The 20,028-nt window shown below is 40.8% G+C and overlaps 1 protein-coding gene and 1 long non-coding RNA gene across 3 annotated transcripts; both read left to right on the forward strand.

Annotated features, from left to right (window-relative positions):
• Nucleotides 1-1,857: 1,857 nt before the first annotated feature.
• On the forward strand, nucleotides 1,858-15,877 carry pik3c3 (phosphatidylinositol 3-kinase, catalytic subunit type 3). Of its 2 annotated transcripts, XM_085451030.1 has the most exons (26): nucleotides 1,858-2,318; nucleotides 3,757-3,945; nucleotides 4,121-4,264; nucleotides 5,324-5,453; nucleotides 5,632-5,658; nucleotides 7,144-7,230; nucleotides 7,438-7,533; nucleotides 7,631-7,702; nucleotides 7,812-7,916; nucleotides 8,521-8,613; nucleotides 8,747-8,932; nucleotides 9,256-9,386; nucleotides 9,832-9,913; nucleotides 10,021-10,088; nucleotides 10,181-10,286; nucleotides 10,764-10,880; nucleotides 11,181-11,312; nucleotides 12,166-12,294; nucleotides 12,463-12,532; nucleotides 12,634-12,698; nucleotides 12,778-12,862; nucleotides 12,951-13,025; nucleotides 13,473-13,641; nucleotides 14,114-14,204; nucleotides 15,303-15,428; nucleotides 15,581-15,877. In XM_085451030.1, the coding sequence occupies exons 1-26, from the start codon at nucleotides 2,254-2,256 to the stop codon at nucleotides 15,593-15,595; spliced, it is 2,655 nt and encodes an 884-aa protein (XP_085307156.1). In that variant the 5' UTR covers nucleotides 1,858-2,253; the 3' UTR covers nucleotides 15,596-15,877. The 2 variants fall into 2 exon arrangements, with proteins under 2 accessions (XP_085307156.1, XP_085307158.1); XM_085451032.1 differs by lacking the exon at nucleotides 5,632-5,658.
• Nucleotides 15,878-16,620: 743 nt separating this feature from the next.
• LOC146714667 (uncharacterized) lies at nucleotides 16,621-17,620 on the forward strand. Its single transcript, XR_014918837.1, has 2 exons — nucleotides 16,621-16,817; nucleotides 17,381-17,620. It is a non-coding gene; the product is annotated as an uncharacterized LOC146714667 (long non-coding RNA).
• The last annotated feature ends 2,408 nt before the right edge of the window (nucleotides 17,621-20,028 follow it).

Below are 20,028 nucleotides of genomic sequence, written 5' to 3' on the forward strand. Positions count from 1 at the left end.
AAGTGGATTGTTTGTATTGATTAAATGGAAAAAAGCTAAAAAAAAAAAAAATCAAAGGTGCATCAGTCTCTTTTTTCTCATTTTTAAACTAAAATTTACACTAAATACTTAAAAATTTTAGTGAATATCAGATTAGAAATAGACAAAAGTAGTAGTAGACAAAAATGGCCACAATAGATGGGAATAAAGTCGTAGCCCTTCCTCAACGGTTTTCAGATGAAAACTGTAATCAATCAGGTAAACATAAAGGTGCTGGGTCACCTGCACTTTACACCTACAGGAGCTGCTCAGGCACAGAAGAGGAAGGAGTTTTGGAGCTCTGCAGTTATAAAGTCAGCAAAACTTTTACCCACTATGCACCTCAGCACTCAGTCACCTGCTCTGTAGTGGTCAAACACTTCGTGGCTCAGTTATTGTGGTTTCCTGAACACTTCCACTTCTGCTTATGATATGTTTTGTGTGCAGCATTTTTATATTTGGTGGTGTGCTCTTTAGTTAGAGTGCATTTGACCCCTTAGTGAGACTTGTTAAAAAAAGCTTTAAAACCAGCTCATCTTGTATGTTACGTTTAAATTGATTTGCAGCTTCACTGTTGATTTTTTTAAAACTGTATTTTGTTTTTCTTTAAAGTTCTGCTTTTATTTTAAATACTTTGGAATTATATTTCTGCTGTTTTGCCTTTCTTTCTGTGCCATATGCAACATTTCTGTATATATTTTGCCAAAAGCGTTTGCGTGTCTACCTTCAAACGCATATGAACTTGAGTGGCATCCATTTTGTAATCCACTGGGTTTAATATAGTGTCAGTCAAATCTTTGTAGCTATATCACCTTCAAGTCTTCTGGGAAGGCTTTCCACAAGGTTTGGGAGTGTTTATTGGAATTTTTGATCATTCTTCCAGAAGCACATTTGTGAGGTCAGACATTGATGTTGGACAAGAAGGCCTGGCTCACAGTCTCTGCTCTAATTCATCCCAAAGGTTTTCTGCTGGCTTGAGGTAAGGACTCTGTGCAGGCCAGTCAAGTTCATCCACACCAAACTCGCTCATCCATGTCTTTATGGACCTTGCTTTGTGCACTGGTGTGCAGTCATATTGGAACAGGAAGGGGACATCCCCAAACTATTCACACAAAGTTGGGAGCGTGAAATTGTCCAAAATTTCAACGGCCAAACCCAGACTCGTCTATCAGATTGCCATCCGGCAAAGCGTGATTAGTTACTCCAGAGAGCACATTTCCACTGCTCTAGAGTCCAGTGGTGGCGTGCTTTACACCATTTTGCATTGCGCTTGGCGATGTAAGGCTTTGATGTAGCTGCTCGGACATTCCATGAAGCTCTCTATGGTTGTTCCTGAGCTAATCTGAAGGCCACATGAAGTTTGGAGGTCTGTAAGACTGACTCTGCAGAAAGTTTGAAACCTCTGTGCACCATGTGTCCACTGACCATGCTCTGTGATTTTACGTGGCCTACCAGTTCGTGCCTGAGTTGCTGTTTTTCCCAATCGTTTTCACTTTGTTATATTTCCACTAACAGTTGACTGTGGAATATTTAACAGTGAGGCAATATCCCGATTGTACTTGTTGTATAGGTGGCATCCTGTCACGGTACCATGCTGGAATTCAGCATCCCTTTGAGCGACCCATTCTTTCACAAATTTCTGTAAAAGCAGTCTGCATGCCTAGTAGCTTGATTTTATACACCTGTGGCCATAGAAGTGGTTAGAACACCTGTATTCAGTGAATTGGATGAGTGAGTGAATATTTTCCCCAGTGTATTTGTGTAGTTCTATTGATGTAGTTCGTGTGCACTGCTCCTTTAATATAAACGTTCCGCCTCTTTTTTTACTTCCTTCTTTTCCGCATCAGACTCGGTTAATCAACCCCACGATATGACAATCCCACGTTCAGTCGTCTCAGTCACTATATCGCAATTCGACTGCTCTCGCCTGACTGTAGGTTTCGGTTGCTGCTGTGTTGTGTAGGTAGCTAACAAAAACACCAAATCATGCCCGGCGAGACAGCCGTTAGAATTATGTCTTTATCGTGAATGTAGGCAGTTAACATCCTTTTAAACTCGTGTCCGGACCTACAGCGTCTCCAGCCGTGTGGCGGGACCTTTAGCTGAGCTCTGCGGGGTGCTGATCCGAGGCCTGGTCGCAAACACAACCGCTCGCAAAGTCTCCTATAACTGTCCGGGATTTCATGTTGAAGTCATCCGGTCTCTGGTTGGAATTCAGAGTTTCCCCGTCGGAAGATGGACACTGATAAATTCAACTATGTTTACAGCTGTGATATGGACATCAATGTTCAACTTAAGATGTGAGTTTTTCACTGAGTCTCTTTGGGTCAAGGCGGCGTAAACTCCTGTATCTTGTGACCTCACGCGATGCTTTCCTTTGTGTGTGCGCGCGCGTTGTGTCTCGTTAACACGTTTTTCTGACTTTGAAGTTTGTCCAACACATTGTTTGTCGCGCACACATAAACCAAACAGTCAAACAGGAGACAGCAGACTGCCATCACAAGCCCCAGAGTTACGATTTGCTGTTCTTCTCTTACTTTATGTGCAAATGTAAGATTATCATGCATTTGCAGTAATTTTAGGTTATATGAAAGTATAATTACATTACATTTGTACCTACAGAAAAGGAAGAGACAAGCCTTCTTCTGTTCATCAAGACTCAGTCCACATGTATTAGAAACACTGGTTCTGCTTTACGTCGTTCTGATGAATTACAGTGTTGTATTGTGTTTATTGTCCTTTTTGGGGTGGGAGGAGAGACAGAAGCACTGTTAGGCCAGTCGGTTGCTTAATGTTACCATCATGACTCAGGTAGCATATGCCCCCCTGAGCTAAACTCTTATTATCTGAGCTCAGTGTGTCCTATATTTAAATCCTGTGTGCAGCTCATGAGTTTTATTATTGCATTATGATCGTATTATTATTAAATAGCTCCACAATTTGGTCAGATTTTCACTGGAGTTTTCTGCCTCCAAATGGGGGTGACTACACCTGCAAGATAAACAGATCATTTATTGTTTATCCCCAACAGGGGGATTTATTGTGTAGCAGCAGCAGGATAATGAATAAAAATAGTACAGTCGACTGTACTACTAGTAAGACTGAGATAATGCAAGATTATTGCAATGCATTCATAAATAATATGCCCCTTGTGAGTCTAAGAAACAGCTGCAATAAGCTATAATGCAGAAATATGTGTGTGGACTCTTATACCTGACAGGTAAGAGTTATTGTAGAGTTTTATAGAATGGTAGGAGTGTGTGTTACCTTATTTAACAGCAGTCTGTGTATCTTTCTGTCATTTCTGGCCATTTGTTTAAACACAAATGTACTTTGAGCATGTTATAAATCATGGCCGGGGTATATTCCCTTTTATTGAAGGCCAGAAACCTCTTTGCTGGTGGGGGGAGCTAGTGCTGCGGTATTGAAATTCTCAGTAACAGCAAATATCTTTTTTTTTTTTCATGGTATCTTGACTAAATACAGTATTTGCACTCCATACTTGGAGGGTTTTCTTTATACGAAGAGCAAAAAAGGTGAGTTAAATAAAGGTTTGCAGCATTGTTGGGGGATATTTTGACTCGGCAGGCTTTGAAAATCTGTTTTGTAGGAAACACAAAAGAAATATTGACTTACTTGTGAGAAGAGAAGCTAGACAAGTTGGAACACTCTTGATAACATCAGCAAACAATCAGACTGCAGCTCCACACTCTGACCTTCTCTTCTCCCCTCTTTCAGAGGCAGTTTAGAAGGAAAGCGAGAGCAGAAGAGCTACAAAGCGCTGCTCGAAGACCCGATGCTGCGCTTCTCTGGGCTCTACCAGGAGAACTGCTCGGACCTCTATGTAACCTGTCAGGTGTTTGCTGAAGGAAAGCCTCTGGCCCTTCCTGTTCGCACCTCGTACAAAGCATTCAGCACACGCTGGAAGTAAGAACCATGCTGGGTTTTAGTGTTATTATAATATGATGTAATGCACTGATTATGAGGTTGTAAAAGTCAAGCAAAGGAATTTTTTTTCAAAGTTCTGTAGCAAAATGGCCATCAGCTACTCACTTCTACATGTGCATTTTATTTTCTCTGTTTATCCTGTTTTCCGGTGCAGCTGGAACGAGTGGCTGCGGTTGCCAGTCAAGTACCCCGACCTTCCCCAAAGTGCCCAGGTTGCTCTCACAGTGTGGGACATTTATGGGCCCGGCAGAGCCGTTCCAGTCGGTGGAACCACCGTGACTCTGTTTGGCAAATATGGGTAAGTGTGTCCTTGCTCTGTTACTTTTGGCAGTGGTTTCCAGGTGATGTGTCAAGGCACGCTGGTGAGAGAAAAGTCTAGGTTTGCCTTGCAATTTTTTATGACATTTCCCTATTATTACAACACACAGATACATGTAGGTCCACATGTTTTATGTAATTTTACTAATGTACTCCCCTGCAGGGAATTTTAAATCAAACACGGTAAGAAGTGATTGAAGTGCAGACTTTCAGCTTTTATTTCAAGAGACAGCATGGACACTCAAGTTTATGAATGTGGTAACTTGAGAACGAGGCTATGTAGGATTTTGAAGTTGATACCTGAGGTGCATCTACCAAAAATCTCGAATGACTTTGAATGTCAAGTTCAGAGGTCAAGTTTTCTGAAAGTCTCGTGAATGCGATACTTCAAGGAGAAGTTTTAATCTGATACCATAGGTGCACGTCAAAGTCAGAGGTCAACTTTTATGAAAATCAGAATTTTAAATGTATACCATAGGTGTGTCTACTAGGAGGCTGAGGCGTAGCACAGGCGGTCGTCAGCCAGTGTCAAAGTCTACAATCAAGAGACGCCTTCATGAATCTAAATATAGAGTTTAGAACGAGGTACAAACCACTGGTTACGCAAGGAGGTCAGATTACACTTTACCAGAAAACGTTTAAGAGAGCCGACGCAGTTCTGAGAAAAACAGAACTTCGGTGCATCTACCTTTGACTGATGAAGTGAAGATTAACTTGTAACAGGATGATAGAAGAGAAAAGTATGGAGAAGGTAAGACGGAGGAGAAACATCAATGGAAGCAAAATCTAGTGTCATGCTAGGCCCTTGTATTGCACTTTTGGGCCACCAAAAGCTCAGTCTGAAAAGAAGAAGTGATAACATGGCAGGTGACAGTGAGGCTATGTTGTGTAGTTGTGAATACAGGTGGACCTTGACATTTTGCCTTGTCCTTTGGTCTGCTGTGGTCTCCAAAAGCTGCCGTGCTGAAATCAGTGTTTAAAGGTCTGAGTATGTAGTAGTGTGCGTGAGTTTAAATACCTTCCTCCCGTCCTGCTCTAGCATGTTCCGGCAAGGGATGCATGACCTGAAGGTTTGGCCAGGCGTGGAAGGGGATGGAGGAGAGCCCACAACCACACCGGGACGCACCAGCAGCAGCCTGGCAGAGGACCAGATGGGCAGGCTCGCCAAGGTATAATATTGTATACATGTGTGTGGATAGGAAAGAGGAGGATGATGATGAGGATGAGTGATTAAAGGACTGAAAGGAAAGGATTGGGCAATGAAGTAGAGTCAAAGGTGAACAGGAAACGTTGGATAAAAAGAAACCATCCAATGCAAAGCACTGTCTAAACCATCATCTGTTCCAGGGCCCTGACCTGGAGGTACTCAGTGATGTGAGTACCACTGCAGGAGTTAGTGTTGGCAATGCAGATTATGTGTGTGTACTGTATATGTATGAACAAGGCCATGGCCAAAATGTATCTGCAAATAGATTTCCATTTGTATAACACGGTATGAAAATGATGGTTACCACATCAGGACAATTCAAACTGTGGCAGGGACATTAAGTACTCACTTCCTCCTCGTGTCAGACCTCTGTTCACTTTGCACTGTTCTATGTGGGAAACCTGTAAACAGCATAAATCTGTTCAGTGTGTTTACAAATACATTTTGATCCAGGTTTTGGTGTGAAAACTTTTTTTTTTGTCTGTGAAGATGTATGGCTGTGTTTTTTTAAAGCATTTACACACATCAGTTTTCTGCTTGTTATGGAGGATTAAAACTGCCAAAATTAAGAAATGAATGACTTGAGATACATTAATAAACACTTAATTCAAATATCGTTCAAATATGAATATTGTTTGCTAAATATTTAAAGAAATGCTTAGGCAAAATAATAAATATATGAAATAATATAATAGTCAAGTATGTCAGTATTTTGTGAAAACCTTCTTTTTGACATAACTGTATTGGAGAGTCACCATACTGGACTGGAGGCTAACCTTTCTATCATGAGCCAACTACACACTTAAAATGACAATAATAAAGCCTATTTATCTGCATAATGAAGTATAAAGAAATGCCAAAATAAAAGAAATACGTATGGGAAACACATTAAGGACATATAATACCTAAATAATATAATACAGTACTTTTTAAAAATAAATTAGAAAATTATGTGAAAGTAAATAAACAAGTGAATTGTTACAAAGGTAAGAAACAGGAAATAGAGTGCATATTGATTTGTTTATCAGTTTTTTATTTTACTCTATTTTTGATTTTGGCACTTTCAGTCCTCCATATTTCACATGTTGGTGTGTTTTCATGTGTGTGCATGGATTTCATATTTATGTGGACACACAATTATATTCATTGACTCGTTGTAGCTTTATGGGATACTTAGAAGAGGTTATCAGGGAGTACATTTTATTTCAACGTTAGCTAATTTTATTTTTAAATTTTGTTTCCTAAAACAACTACACTGATTCCCCATGTTTTATTATTATTATTATTATTCATCATAAATGCAGCTGGCTTAAGTATATTAGAGGTTGTGTTCAGGCTGCTACCAGTTCATATGTTGTTTTAAAGAGTAAGTATTTATTCTACGCAGCTGAGTTGTGGGCTTCCTGTTCGTGGCCAAGTGTGTGCTTACATTCCCAACACCCACACTCACTAACTGATGAGTGGACTGGCTGCTGAGTGTGCGGAGATGCTGGATTGGCCGCTGGCACTGTGCATGATCGGTCGGGCTGTTTGCACACCAGCCGCCATGCTGTGATCAGTTCAACAGAACGGCCGTTTCTGTATTTTTCTCTTTTGATTTTGCTAAAATTATGTGCTCATTTCTCTGCAAACCTTCCCATCTCTCCATCCAGCTGACAAAGGCTCATCGGCAGGGCCACATGGTGAAGGTGGACTGGCTGGACCGGCTGACCTTCAGAGAGATTGAGATGATCAATGAAGTGAGTTTGTTAAGCTCGATTCTGGTTGCACAGGCCGACTCTGCAGTCGAGTCGAGAAAGCATCAATAAGATGTACTATGTGAAGATTAGTCTCAGAAGGATATGAAGGCTTATTTAGGAGGAATTGAATCATCAACTGTATTTGCGGTTCAATTCGCGCTTATTTACATTTTTCAAATTGAAAAATGTGAAATTGTCTTTCTGCAGAGTGAGAAGCGCAGCTCCAACTTTATGTACCTCATGGTGGAGTTTCCTCGTGTCAAATCAAATGACAAGGAGTACAGCATCGTCTATTATGAAAAGGTAATTTCCTGATTATTAGTGGCAGCACACAGCAGGTAGATACCACGTGTTGGAACGGTGTCGGCTGATTGGTCTGTTCTCCTTTGTCGCCATTAAGGATGGAGACGATTCATCACCAGTTCTTACCAGCTGCGACATTGTCAAAGTTCCCGACCCACAGATGGGGATGGTGAGAAAATGATTTCATGATGTTGAAGAAATATAAATGTTGTGTGCTAGTTTGCTCACACATCATTTCATTCACATGCTGTAACTTTGGCTTTTCTTTTCCTTCACAGGAAAACCTGGTAGAGAGCAAGCATCACAAACTGGCTCGTAGCCTTCGCAGTGGGCCCTCAGATCATGACCTGAAGCCTAATGCTGCCACACGTGACCAGCTCAATGTGAGTAGCTAGCAGCTACTCAAGTTTTAGAACTACAAAAAAGCTATGACGCTGTGTAAAACATAAATCAAAATAACATGCAATGATTGGTAAATCGCACAAACCTACAGTTTATTTACTATAGAACAAAGAAAGCATTAAATCTTATCATTTACAGCACATGATATCAAAAGATTGAGAGTATATGGAGAAATCTCTGTGTGCAAGGGACAAAAATCAGTATTGTATGACTGTGATCTTATAGCCTTCATGGAAAAAAACACGATTCTGTCATGGAAATCAACACATGGGCTCATGAACCCTTCCATAAATAAATCCTGTCTGTGAACACAGTTCTCTGTCAGCATCCACAAATGCAGGATAAAGCTCCATCATGAGAAAAAGAATCCATATGTGAACACGATCCAGAAACCCATTTAAAATGTACTGAACTGGAAACTGTTCTGTGTTATGTTTATACACTGTTGCTAAAAGAAGACGGATGCTTTTGAGTGTAGACATCACAAAAGATCAGTGAAAAAAAAAAGAAAGAATCGTTAGAACAATTATGTTTCTATAATAACTTTGCTTGCTTTAATCTAAAATTGTTTGTTTGCATGTACAGATCATCGTTAGCTACCCTCCAACCAAGCAGCTGAGTTCTGAAGAGCAGGACCTGGTGTGGAAGTTCAGATACTACCTCACCACACAGGAAAAGGTGTGCTGCTGGTGTCTTCCCCGTTACAACCAAGTGTACATTACTATGTGTAACTTCCAACTATTCCTCCCCCAGCGACTGCTGCTGCTACGTCTGTATACATGTTCAATGATTCCTCCTCCTCTGACTGCAGGCCCTGACAAAGTTCCTCAAGTGTGTGAACTGGGATCTGCCCCAGGAGGCCAAGCAGGCTCTGGAGTTGCTGGGAAAGTGGAAGCCCATGGATGTGGAGGACTCTCTGGAGCTGCTGTCATCCCATTTCACCAACCCCACAGTGAGACGCTATGCGGTGGCTCGGCTACAGCAGGCTGATGATGAGGTAGGAGGACAGGTCGTGTGTGGGTGGAAAAACCTTTTAAAAACTTGAATACAAATATGTGTTTTTCCATTTTATTCTTTCTTTCAATTACTTGAAGTCTGACTGTTATTTGTTCATGTGTTGTATGAAACTTTCCAACACGATCAGCTCCACTTCCTCTGTAATGGCAGAGCAATGCAACCAGAAGTATAAAAGCCACCAACAATCCCTATCACTACACTATAGGCTCGGCGGGGAATGCAGGACTCTAAATCAAGCTTAACCAGGAGTATTAAATCAATTACATTGAAATCATAATGATAATTCCTGTCTCTCCTCTCTAGGACCTGCTGATGTACCTGCTTCAGCTGGTGCAGGCGCTCAAGTATGAGAACTTCAGTGATATTCAGGGTGGTTTAGATCCAGGCAGCAAGAGAGATGGCCAGGGACTTTCAGATGACGCTGCATTGGACAGGTCAGTACTTTAAAGCCATTCTGGTTAATAAATGAGTCAACACCGCTGATCGCATTAGCTTCTCTTCTGGCTCTGAAACTGAAAATGTCTAAAAGTGGCTTTGAGATGACTCAAGTATGTGTGTGGGTTTTTTTGTTCACTTTCTGGGTCTAAATTTACCCCCAAATGTTCCCCAGCTGAGAGAGCATCAGCCGATCTGCAGGATCTGATTATTTCTCTTTCAGAAACCGCGATGAACTCATTGAATGTTATGATTTTACTGGCAGATCTGCAGCTGGATCCAGACAGCTGCAGATCTGCCACAATGCTGTCTTACACGTGGAATGAAATAAGAATGAACAATGCACACATTTTAAAAAGAAGCTGTCAGTTTTAAAAATCAGCTGTCAGTAACATATACACAATCCTTTTAAGTAGATGTGTAAAACTGTCACATGCTTTGCAGTTCCCAAATTCTTTCTGGCTCATCTGGATCATCCACTACGCCACAGAAGGGAAAGGAGGGAGCTGACAGTGAGAATCTAGAGGTGAGCAAATAAAAATCCCCATAAAGGACCTGTGGACAGTGCGTTGCTCTGTCATGTTGTCCTATCAGTTGTTCGTAACACAGCATTGTGTCCTCATGTCTTTGCAGCAAGACCTTTGCACGTTCCTGATCTCTCGTGCTTGCAAGAACTCTACACTTGCCAACTATTTGTACTGGTGAGTCCTCTTTACAGTGCTTTTTGTTTTCTGCCTGGACAAAAAGAAGTTAGTCATAAAAATGTGTGTATAAATCCACGTTTCTTCCTCAGGTATGTGATTGTGGAGTGTGAAGATCAGGACACACAGCAGAGAGATCCAAAGACCCACGAGATGTACCTGAACGTCATGAGGAGGTTCAGTCAGGCTTTGCTAAAGGTCAGATTTTTAACTTACTTTGGCAAAGTTAGCTGATGTCTCATCGAGTGCGAGTTAGTGTTATATATCATGTCACCCTGCTACTCTGTAAAAATCTATTTGCATCCCAATGCTTTTACCAATAAGGTGTCTTGTTTTAATCACTTTCTGCCTTCATTTATCAAAGAGCATACCCAAAATAACGCTGCCAGCTGTGTCATAGTTGGATCATAATGTTATAAAAATAAGTCTCAGTGTATTTTCCTTTGTTGGACTTATATTATTAGATGAGATTTAAGGATATTGTCAAGAAAAAGAGTTTGGAGTTGAGTGTAAATGGGTCATTTTTAAAATTCTGGATTGTTCCAAAGTTGCCCCGGTCTGATAAGCCTGTACAATAAAAGCGGCTGACTGATGTAATATGTAGCAAAGCTTTATAGAACTGACTGTGTGTGTGTGTCTCCACTGCTGTGTGCTCACACTTTTTCTTTTCTCCAGGGTGATAAGACCGTGAGGGTGATGCGGTCGCTCTTGGCTGCCCAGCAGACGTTTGTAGACAGACTGGTGCAGCTGATGAAGGCTGTCCAACGGGAGAGCGGAAACCGCAAGAAGAAGGTAGCAAAGATATTCAAAACAGCTTCGGTGTTAAATGTGCTTTTAAAAAAACCCACCTGTGTAGGCTCCCATGTTTTTTTTATATCTGAGTAAATCAACAGATATTTCCTGAACATGGTTTATTTATGAGAAGTGTTTGTATTTATTTCCTGTTTTAATACGCAGCAGTACACTGTCCTTTTAATAAAAGCACTCCTTATTCACACATACAAACACTTAATTGACTTCGGTGTGTGCTCCTGGTGACACTGATCCTGCTTACTTGTGTTAATGTCAGCAAACCTTCATGTGTGTCTGCAGACAGAGCGACTTCAGGCCCTGCTGGCTGACAACGAGAAGGTGAACCTGTCAGAGATCGAGGCGATTCCGCTTCCTCTGGAGCCTCAAATCAGGATCAAAGGCATCATCCCAGAGACAGCCACACTCTTCAAGGTACAGAAGCCTTTACCTCATCCTTTCGCTGTCACGACCAATTAAAAGGCATTAAAAGTGCTCCCCAGTCTCGCCGTTGTGAGACTGGGGGTGTAGCTCAGGAGGCCATCTACTAATCTGAAGGCTGGTTGTTTGAACCCTGGCTGCTCCAGTCTGCATGTTGAAGTATCCTTGGGCCAGATGCTAACCCCAAGTTGATCTCTGTGTTCATCAGAGTGTGAGTGTTAGATAGAAAGGAAACAGTGCTTGTATGAATGTGTGTGAACGGGCGAATGTGATATGTTTGAGTGCTCAGTTAAAGTAGAAAAGCTCTATATAAGAATCAGTCCATTTACCATTTAAATAAACTGCTAACATGAGAGAATAAATGGTGATTTGTGGCACTGTAAATTCAATGATCAGGCAGGTGGAGTAGCTAAACAGCAGCTCAGCTACAGCCTTCAGACAGTTTGTAAATGTAACCGCGGGTGTGGTCATTACTCATCAAAAGTGCAAATTTGCTCACTTCATCGTTCATTTCCTCCATAGCATCAGATCTCACACAGAGCCTCTGCAGGCACTTAAGAGGAAATAGACTGTCTTTTCTCTTACTAACAGTGTGTTTGATGCACATTAGAAAAACAGGGGTGCTTTCATGTTTAATTTCACTATCAGGTACTTATTTACTTGTACTTGATGTGATCCCCTGATCACTGTGTTATATCCCTTCAGTCGTCAGTGGTGCTGTTAGAAAGGCAGAGGCTTGAATGTCCGCCTTTGATTTCAGTGCAGTTTGCTTTGGTGCATATTGTCCTGATTACGAGCAGTATCTATGCGAAAATAAAAGGCTTTTCTCTGTGCGTTTGTGTGTCAGAGTGCTCTGATGCCCGCCAAACTGATCTTCAAGGCTGAGGATGGAGCCACATATCCAGTCATCTTCAAACATGGAGACGACCTGAGACAAGATCAGCTCATCCTGCAGATCATCTCGCTCATGGACAAAGTAAGAAGTGCTCGTTAACAGACGGGAATGCCCCCAGGAAGTTGAAGACGATGTTTTTTGCTTAAAAAAATATTTTAGCTCATCACTGACGAGAGACAAAGTCCAAGATTATCTTCATAAGTCAGGAGTCTGTGTCAGTGTGTATCATCATTTTTTTCTGTCTTAAAGCTGTTAAGAAAAGAGAATTTGGACCTGAAGCTGACACCCTATAAAGTTCTGGCCACAAGCACCAAGCACGGTAAGAAGAATGAAGTAACTCAGCAGCAGCGTTTTAAGCTGTTATGATTTCAAAGTATTAAAGATGTTCAGCCTAATGCAGAAAACGTGTTGCGTGCTTAGGTTTTATGCAGTTTGTCCAGTCGGTTCCTGTCGCTGAAGTTCTGGCTACCGAAGGCAACATCCAGGTGAGCAGAGTTTGTCAGAGACACGGCGCGTCAGGGCGCTGCTTTGATTTAAGTGCTCATTTTAATCCCGTGTTGACAGAGCTTCTTTAGGAAGCACGCGCCAAGTGAAAAAGGGCCGTACGGCATCAGCTCAGAGGTGATGGATACCTACGTCAAGAGCTGCGGTGAGACGCTCGTAACAGATCGGTGCTCATTTAGTTGCTGGAGGAGCCGATTGAATATCTGATCAATGTGCCTCTTGTTATTTCCCAGCTGGTTACTGTGTCATCACGTACATCCTGGGAGTGGGAGACAGACACCTGGACAACCTGCTGCTGACAAAGACCGGTGAGGCAAACACACTAACTTACTAACATCAAGCCTGTGTGTCATCTCTAATGTAGCTTTAGGTAGCTGTGTGACTTCCATATGTTTACAGGGCTTATTTGTTAGATTATTATCCACTGGCACTGTATCAAAGCTTAAAACGACTGGACTTAAAGGACAACCTTGCAAGCGCCCCAGTAGATGTATCTGTTTTTCTTAGAAATCAGAGGCTAAGGAAAGCTCGTTTCTGTCAATTGGGAAAAAATGTTTTTTTCTTGATTGGTAGACCTAAGTTGACATTGGAAGTTAATATCTCAAATTTCTGACTTGAAAATTCACGTTATTTTCTCAGAAATTTGAGTTAAGAAGCTTCCGTAGTTCCACGCTGGAGGATTTCATGATCTCAGAAATCAAAACCTCCTACTTTCTAAGTTTTTTTTTTTTTAATTGTCACATTTCTCCATCCAGGGAAGCTCTTCCACATAGACTTCGGCTACATCCTTGGCCGAGACCCCAAACCGCTGCCTCCGCCCATGAAGCTGAGCAAAGAGATGGTGGAGGGTATGGGAGGCATGCAGAGCGAACAGTACCAGGAGTTCAGGAAGCAGTGCTACACCGCCTTTCTTCATCTTAGGAGGTACATGCAAACACATAAAAGCAAAACGATGATTCTGAGCCAAGCAAACTGTGAATATGGACAGTAACAACACAAACATACCAACATGGTTTTAAGTGAGTTTATTTAATCAGTGGATTAAAGGGATATTAAACAGGACTAATCCATCATCAGACTGGTTTTAACTTTTAAAAAGCAAAAAATCTAAACTGTATAGCAGCTTGAAAAGTCTTTAAATTTGTCTGAGAAAGACGTTTAATGACGATGATCATTGCTGTGATTGGAAAAAACACTTTGATGTGAATTTTACCAAATATTGTCTTTGATTAATCATCCTTGGGAGTTATATTTTACTTTTACTTGCACCTTTAAAGCTTGAAAAGCTACTTTCAAGTAAAACTGCAAACATGTAATACAAGGAAAGCATTGTCAGTTTTTAATGGACACCACTGTAGCTAATGTGCAATATGCTCCTCGTCTTCCACTTCCTCAGGTACTCCAACCTGATCCTGAACCTGTTCTCTCTCATGGTGGATGCCAATATTCCTGACATCGCTCTTGAGCCTGACAAAACTGTTAAAAAGGTAAGGTGGTTGGTAGCTTTAGCTCTTTACCCTTTGAAAGTCTGCTAGGAGTCACCCTTAAAGCTCTTTTCAGGGCTGAGGTCATTAAGGGTACTGGGGAGATCAGATCGGTTGTCTTTGTAGCCTCCTACAGAAAGTCTTTTGTTTTCCTGAGGGGGATTAAGAAGACACTAGCTGTCATGAAACAAATCATGCTTTATTTATAATGAATATTGTTCAGTAAAGTTTAAGTAAATTTGAGACAAACTGAGTCAAAGAGCTGTTACTGCACTGCCATGAACCTGTGATTAAGATTACAGCGTGATCCTGTGGAGCATCCCATTATCTGTAACCAAGAAATGTCTGGTTAACCCTTAAAGTTCACATTACTTAAACCTTTGGGACCCAAATATCACACAGGATGAGTCATTTTGTAATTTTGGTTTTAACCTCCTAAGACCCGAACTCCTCCACATCATGCGTTTTTAATTTCTCTTTGATATTTGTTCTGATTGGGACCTGATGAATGTAAAGCAAAGATTTTTTTTTTTTTGCCTAATTTTTGTTTCTAAGACAAATAAGAGGATATTCGTTTAAAATTTCAATAGCACAGTAGCAGTAGAATGTCCTCATAAGTAGATATCAGGCCCTTGTAGAGCAAAATTGAGTATTTTGGTCTAAATAACCCAAAATGTGATGTCCACATATGTGGACGGCAGGTCCTAGGAGGTTAAAATGATAAAATAACTATCTTCGTTCAGGAACCATTTGAATTTTCCCTCTAGCTCAAAATGGTTGGGGAGTTAAAGTAATGTGAAGAGCATCTGGTAAAATCCAGGTGGAGGTGAATGCTTTGTGCTACAGTGATATAATATGAATATACCTGTAAAGCTTGTCTTCTGTTCTCTGCATTTGAATTTTGTCTCTACTACAAACGGAGTTAAGGTCTTTTAAAGCGCACTTGTAAAATGGTCCTGTGGTAATTCAGTTCAGTTTTATTTCTATAACAACAAATCACCACAACAGCTGCCTCAAGGCGCTTTACATATTATTTTAAAGACCCTAAAATAATACAATGATGAATAAAGGGTTAATGCGTAGATATTTATGTGGCTCCAGGTGCAGGATAAGTTCAGACTGGACCTGTCGGACGAGGAGGCGGTTCACTACATGCAGAGTCTGATTGATGAGAGCGTCGGAGCTTTGTTCGCTGCTGTCGTCGAGCAGATACACAAATTTGCACAGGTAGGTGTAAATAATTCAAAACGCAGAAGCTAAATAGCTGATAGCATAAGTTTACCTTTCTTCCAATACCTCCACCAAGATGAGACCCAGCTTTTCTGTTGTTCAGCGTTCAAACTGCTGATTTAAGCTCACTTTGTTCTTTCCCTTTTCAGTATTGGCGCAGATGAACAGAGGAGAGAGGCTGAACTGGACTGAACTTGAGCAGCAGGAGCAAACGGCTCCGAGCCGACCGACGCCGTCTGCGTGGGTGCACGTGTGAGTGGGAGAAGATGAAAGGAACCCAGTGACACTGTTAAAAAGGCCAAGATTGCACTGCCAACCTTTACTGCAAGACGAGGACGCTGACGTCTTTTATTTGCTTATGTATATATCGTGTATATTAAATCCTGAACGAATGATTGAAATCTAATGTATGGCCAAATAAAAGACTGTTGTTACAACTAAACGACTATTTGGATGGTCTGTGTATTTTTTCTTTTAGCGTTTGAGTCCAAAAAGGGTGCTGACATGCAGCATTTTTGACATGCAGCATGTTTCTTAATTGAGCATTGCTGCCCATCTGCAGACAGCCATACTGTCGACGCTGGGGGTGGAAACAAGTCGAACCCCAAGAGGGCCGATGAGTCACTCAACGAGTGACTAAGTATTTCCTGCCTGGCACAGAGACATGAAACATAAGCCAGTGTGTGTGATTCAAGCAGAAGATATACATTTATTAGTATTCATTTCTGATAAGTTGGTTATTTGTTTTACAAGTGTGTAACAACAAGTTAAAATATGTTAAATGACCCAGAGTGTTTGGTCTGTTAGTTATCAAGTTCAGCCTTACTCTAAATGAAATAATTATTTCATCACCTGCTCGATTTGTAAGTTTACTCATTTACAAAGAAATGAACGGTCTCAAACTTTTATGGGCAGAAATCTGTGCCATCAGAAACTGAATTTGAATAAGTTAAATTTGAATTTGAATTGCTCAGATTGAATCTGAATTGTAACTTGAATAAATGCTTTTGAAAACTGAATTTGAATTAGTCTAATTTGAAATTGAATTTATGGTTTGAAAATGATCATCACTAAATTGAAATTGAATTTTATATTTTGAAAATGAATTGATTTGCTTTGAAACTGCATTTTATCCTTTAAAAATTCAGCTCTCGAATAATTTCAGTTTCACTTCTCACCATTCAATTTCAGTTCTACAATTCAATTTCAGTTCCAAAATTCAGTTTTTTGGAACTTACATCCGGTTCCGGTTCAAGCGCAGATTAATAGAACTACGTTTTACTAGCGGACCGAAAGTGTTACTGACGGGAATCTACAGCGTCTTGAGCTGAAGTAAGACTTCAGAAGTCATTCGTCATGTCGAATGACCACCGGATAAACTCTCAGGTTGGTAATAAATGTACTACATGTATGAGAACAAGCGTCATGTTAACAAATGATAGCCGTAAGGTAACTTTTATGCTTATTGTAGCTGTTAGCTAAAAACGCTAATTTAGCATAGTTTGCCCTGGATTCAGCTTTGACAAACAAATATGATCGACTGTTTCTAGTAGAATTCCAAAGTTGTCATCTTGGACCCTCTCAGAGTACCCCCTCTGTATGCTTGCAGAGACCCCTACAGTAGGGAAACATGCAAAACGGTGTCCAAACCTTTGTGTTTTAGCTTTATTTATGTCTTACACAGCATCCCAACTCTTTAGCTAACTTAATAACTTTAGCTAAAGTGAATAGTTAGTCTAATTCATTAGTGCAGCATTACTGGATCATCTCTGTTTGAAGTGATATAATATGATATACAACTATCACTGTGTTTAACTACCATAATAATTCTTAGGGTACTGAGTGAATGCTTAATTAATTAATTTTTTTTTTAAAAACACACTGCTCCATTAATATGTTTGACAGGCTGAAGTTGTCGGGTCACCTCCTAAATCGACCATCTTTTACAGGTGTTTTGTGCCAGAAATGGAGTGTCCACTGAAGACTGAAGATACTGAATCTCTACGCCTTGCCATCCATCCCTCTTGTGCCTTCATCTAGACAAGAGACTAACTTAACCACTCTCATATGCTCTGTACCTACATCACCTTCCCTGACAGTCGTAGCTTGGCTCATCTGAGGGTGAAATTATAAGAATGTGTTATTTTGCAAAGTGCTCTCTAGGGTTCCTAAATAAAATATGGCATTGAGGTCATTTCTTTTGAATTAATCCCTTCTTCTGAAATATAAGAACCTCTCCTGGTTTTAATGGCACTTTGGATTTCTTTACTTTCTGTTCCACTTCCAAACCCAAATAGATGCTGACACAGTAACATGGAAGAGGGAAAGACGTTGGAAAGGACTACTACAAATAAACCTAATGCCTAACAATGAAAAGTGTAAAATAAGAACAATAATAATAAAGATAAAAGATGAAGTAACACGTTTTTAGTATTTTATTTATTCCAAATGATCATCCAGATGTCTGTGACATGTGATGACAAACACCATAATGGAAGGCCTTAGTCATCACATGCTTAAACTCATCATATATTTTTGCATATGCTGAACAGGCAGTCAGACATGCTGTAACTGTGGGGTAGAAAACAGCATGAACACCATACGGCAGGGGTCTCAAACTCCAGTCCTCGAGGGCATGGAAAAGTTGCATGACACTTTGACCTTTGAGGACTGGAGTTTGAGACCCCTGTCATACGGAATATGACAGGTGTGGTTGAACTGCATGAAGACTGAAGTTTCTCTTCTCTTCTGGCAGGACAGGAATGTGGCCTTGTCCTGTGAGCCACTGTAAGGATGTACTTAGAGTAGAACTGGACTGTCACCGGCCTCAGGCTCTTCACCCTTTTCAAAGACAAAGCAGTCATTTAGATAAAATATTAGATATTGTTTATCTGTAAATGCACAAAGTAAATTTAGAAATGTTATTATTGTCAAGAGTGAACAAGCACTGATAGTGTAATCTACAGCTGTGGCCAAACGTTTAGAGAATGAGAAGTGTTGTTTGCTTATTTACAAAGTTTGCTGTTTCAGTGATAGTTGTATATCATATTATATCACTTCAAACAGAGGTGATCCAGTAATGCTGCACTAATGAATTAGACTAACTATTCACTTTAGCTAAAGTTATTAAGTTAGCTAAAGAGTTGGGATGCTGTGTTATGCTGGGCTCACACTGTGCGATTTTTGGCCCATTTTGAGCCGATTTTTGAGTCGTGTGACCGTTTTGGCGATCGGCCCGATTTTGGCCTTCATCGTGCGTCGTGTAGTAAACGTGGGGTAACGAGAAGCGATTAACACCTCACGACCAGCTCCCGATCATCAATCGCTTGGTCGTGAGGGTGTCGCCGCAGCTTCTCACACTGCGCACGCGCAAACACAAATGTCAGCGAAAAAGACGGCGCAGCACGGCAGTGCAGCGTGTGATCTGGACACACAAGCGATGGAGGCACAACTTGTAGAACTATGGCAAGCTCACCCGAACCTTTTCGATGTGGCCTAACAAAATTATCACGACCACAACAACCGTGAAAATAGTTGGATTTACACTGCTGCTCAATCACAGCTGCCTGATCAATGTTTTTCATTAGCAATTTAGCAAAGTTGATGGTGGTGGTGTGTCTGTGTGAGTGAAAGACAGAGAGAGAGAGCGAGCAACAGAATTTCTCTTATAACCTTCATTTTATGGACGCACAGTGTGAGCACTCGGGTCGCATCAGAGCATCGGGCCGTATAGTGTGAGACCCTGCATCGTGACCTACGAACTTCTAACCCCTGCGAGTCAATCGTACAGTTTGAGCAGAAGCTGAATCGCGCGACTGAAAAAAATCGCACAGTGTCTGCCCAGCATAAGACATAAATAAAGCTAAAACACAAAGGTTTGGACACCGTTTTGCATGTTTCCCTACTGTAGGGGTCTCTGCAAGCATACAGAGGGGTACTCTGAGAGGGTCCAAGATGACAACTCTGGAATTCTACTAGAAACAGTCGATCATATTTGTTGTCAAATCTGAATTCAGGGCAAACTACGCTAAATTAGCGCTTTTAGCTAACAGCTACAATAAGCATAAAAGTTACCTTACGGCTATCATTTGTTAACATGACGCTTGTTCTTATACATGTAATACATTTATTACCAACCTGAGAGTTTATCCGCTGGTCAATCGACATGACGAATGACTTCTGAAGTCTTAATTCAGCTCAAGACGCTGTAGATTCCCGTCAGTAACACTTTCGGTCCGCTAGTAGAACATAGTTCTATTAATCTGTGCTTGAACCGGTGTTGTGCCAAAAAGTGATTGTCTGCCAAAAACTGATTTCCAATGTTTCTGTGTATTTTTTATGTGTAATATCTTTACGTATGTTCGTAAATAGACTTCGGTGAACAGGGGATACAAAGGGGTTACATAAAGAATTAAAAAATTATCTGTTTTTTAAGTATCTTTACAACTTGTACTTACATTATAACCAATCCGGTCCTTTATCCCCACTTAAAATATTTTTACAGAACTATTGTAATATTTGCTGACATTTCTGCTGTCCTGTTGGGCAACTTACTCTTACAAAATACATTTTTAATGTTAATGAGATTTTTTTTACT

Source organism: Copadichromis virginalis, linkage group LG3, assembly GCF_057382275.1.
Source record: "Copadichromis virginalis isolate Kocher_CV1m ecotype Utaka linkage group LG3, C_Virginalis_male_GT1.1, whole genome shotgun sequence".
In the NCBI taxonomy this organism is placed as follows: Eukaryota; Metazoa; Chordata; class Actinopteri; order Cichliformes; family Cichlidae; genus Copadichromis; species Copadichromis virginalis.

Coding starts and splice junctions, on each gene's coding strand:
- pik3c3 (XM_085451030.1), top strand. CDS start 2,254: ATGGACACTGATAAATTCAACTATGTTTACAGCTGTGATATGGACATC. Junction 5,659..7,143: donor ACCTGGAGGTACTCAGTGAT/GTGAGTACCACT, acceptor CTCTCCATCCAG/CTGACAAAGGCTCATCGGCA. Junction 8,933..9,255: donor TACAGCAGGCTGATGATGAG/GTAGGAGGACAG, acceptor TCTCCTCTCTAG/GACCTGCTGATGTACCTGCT.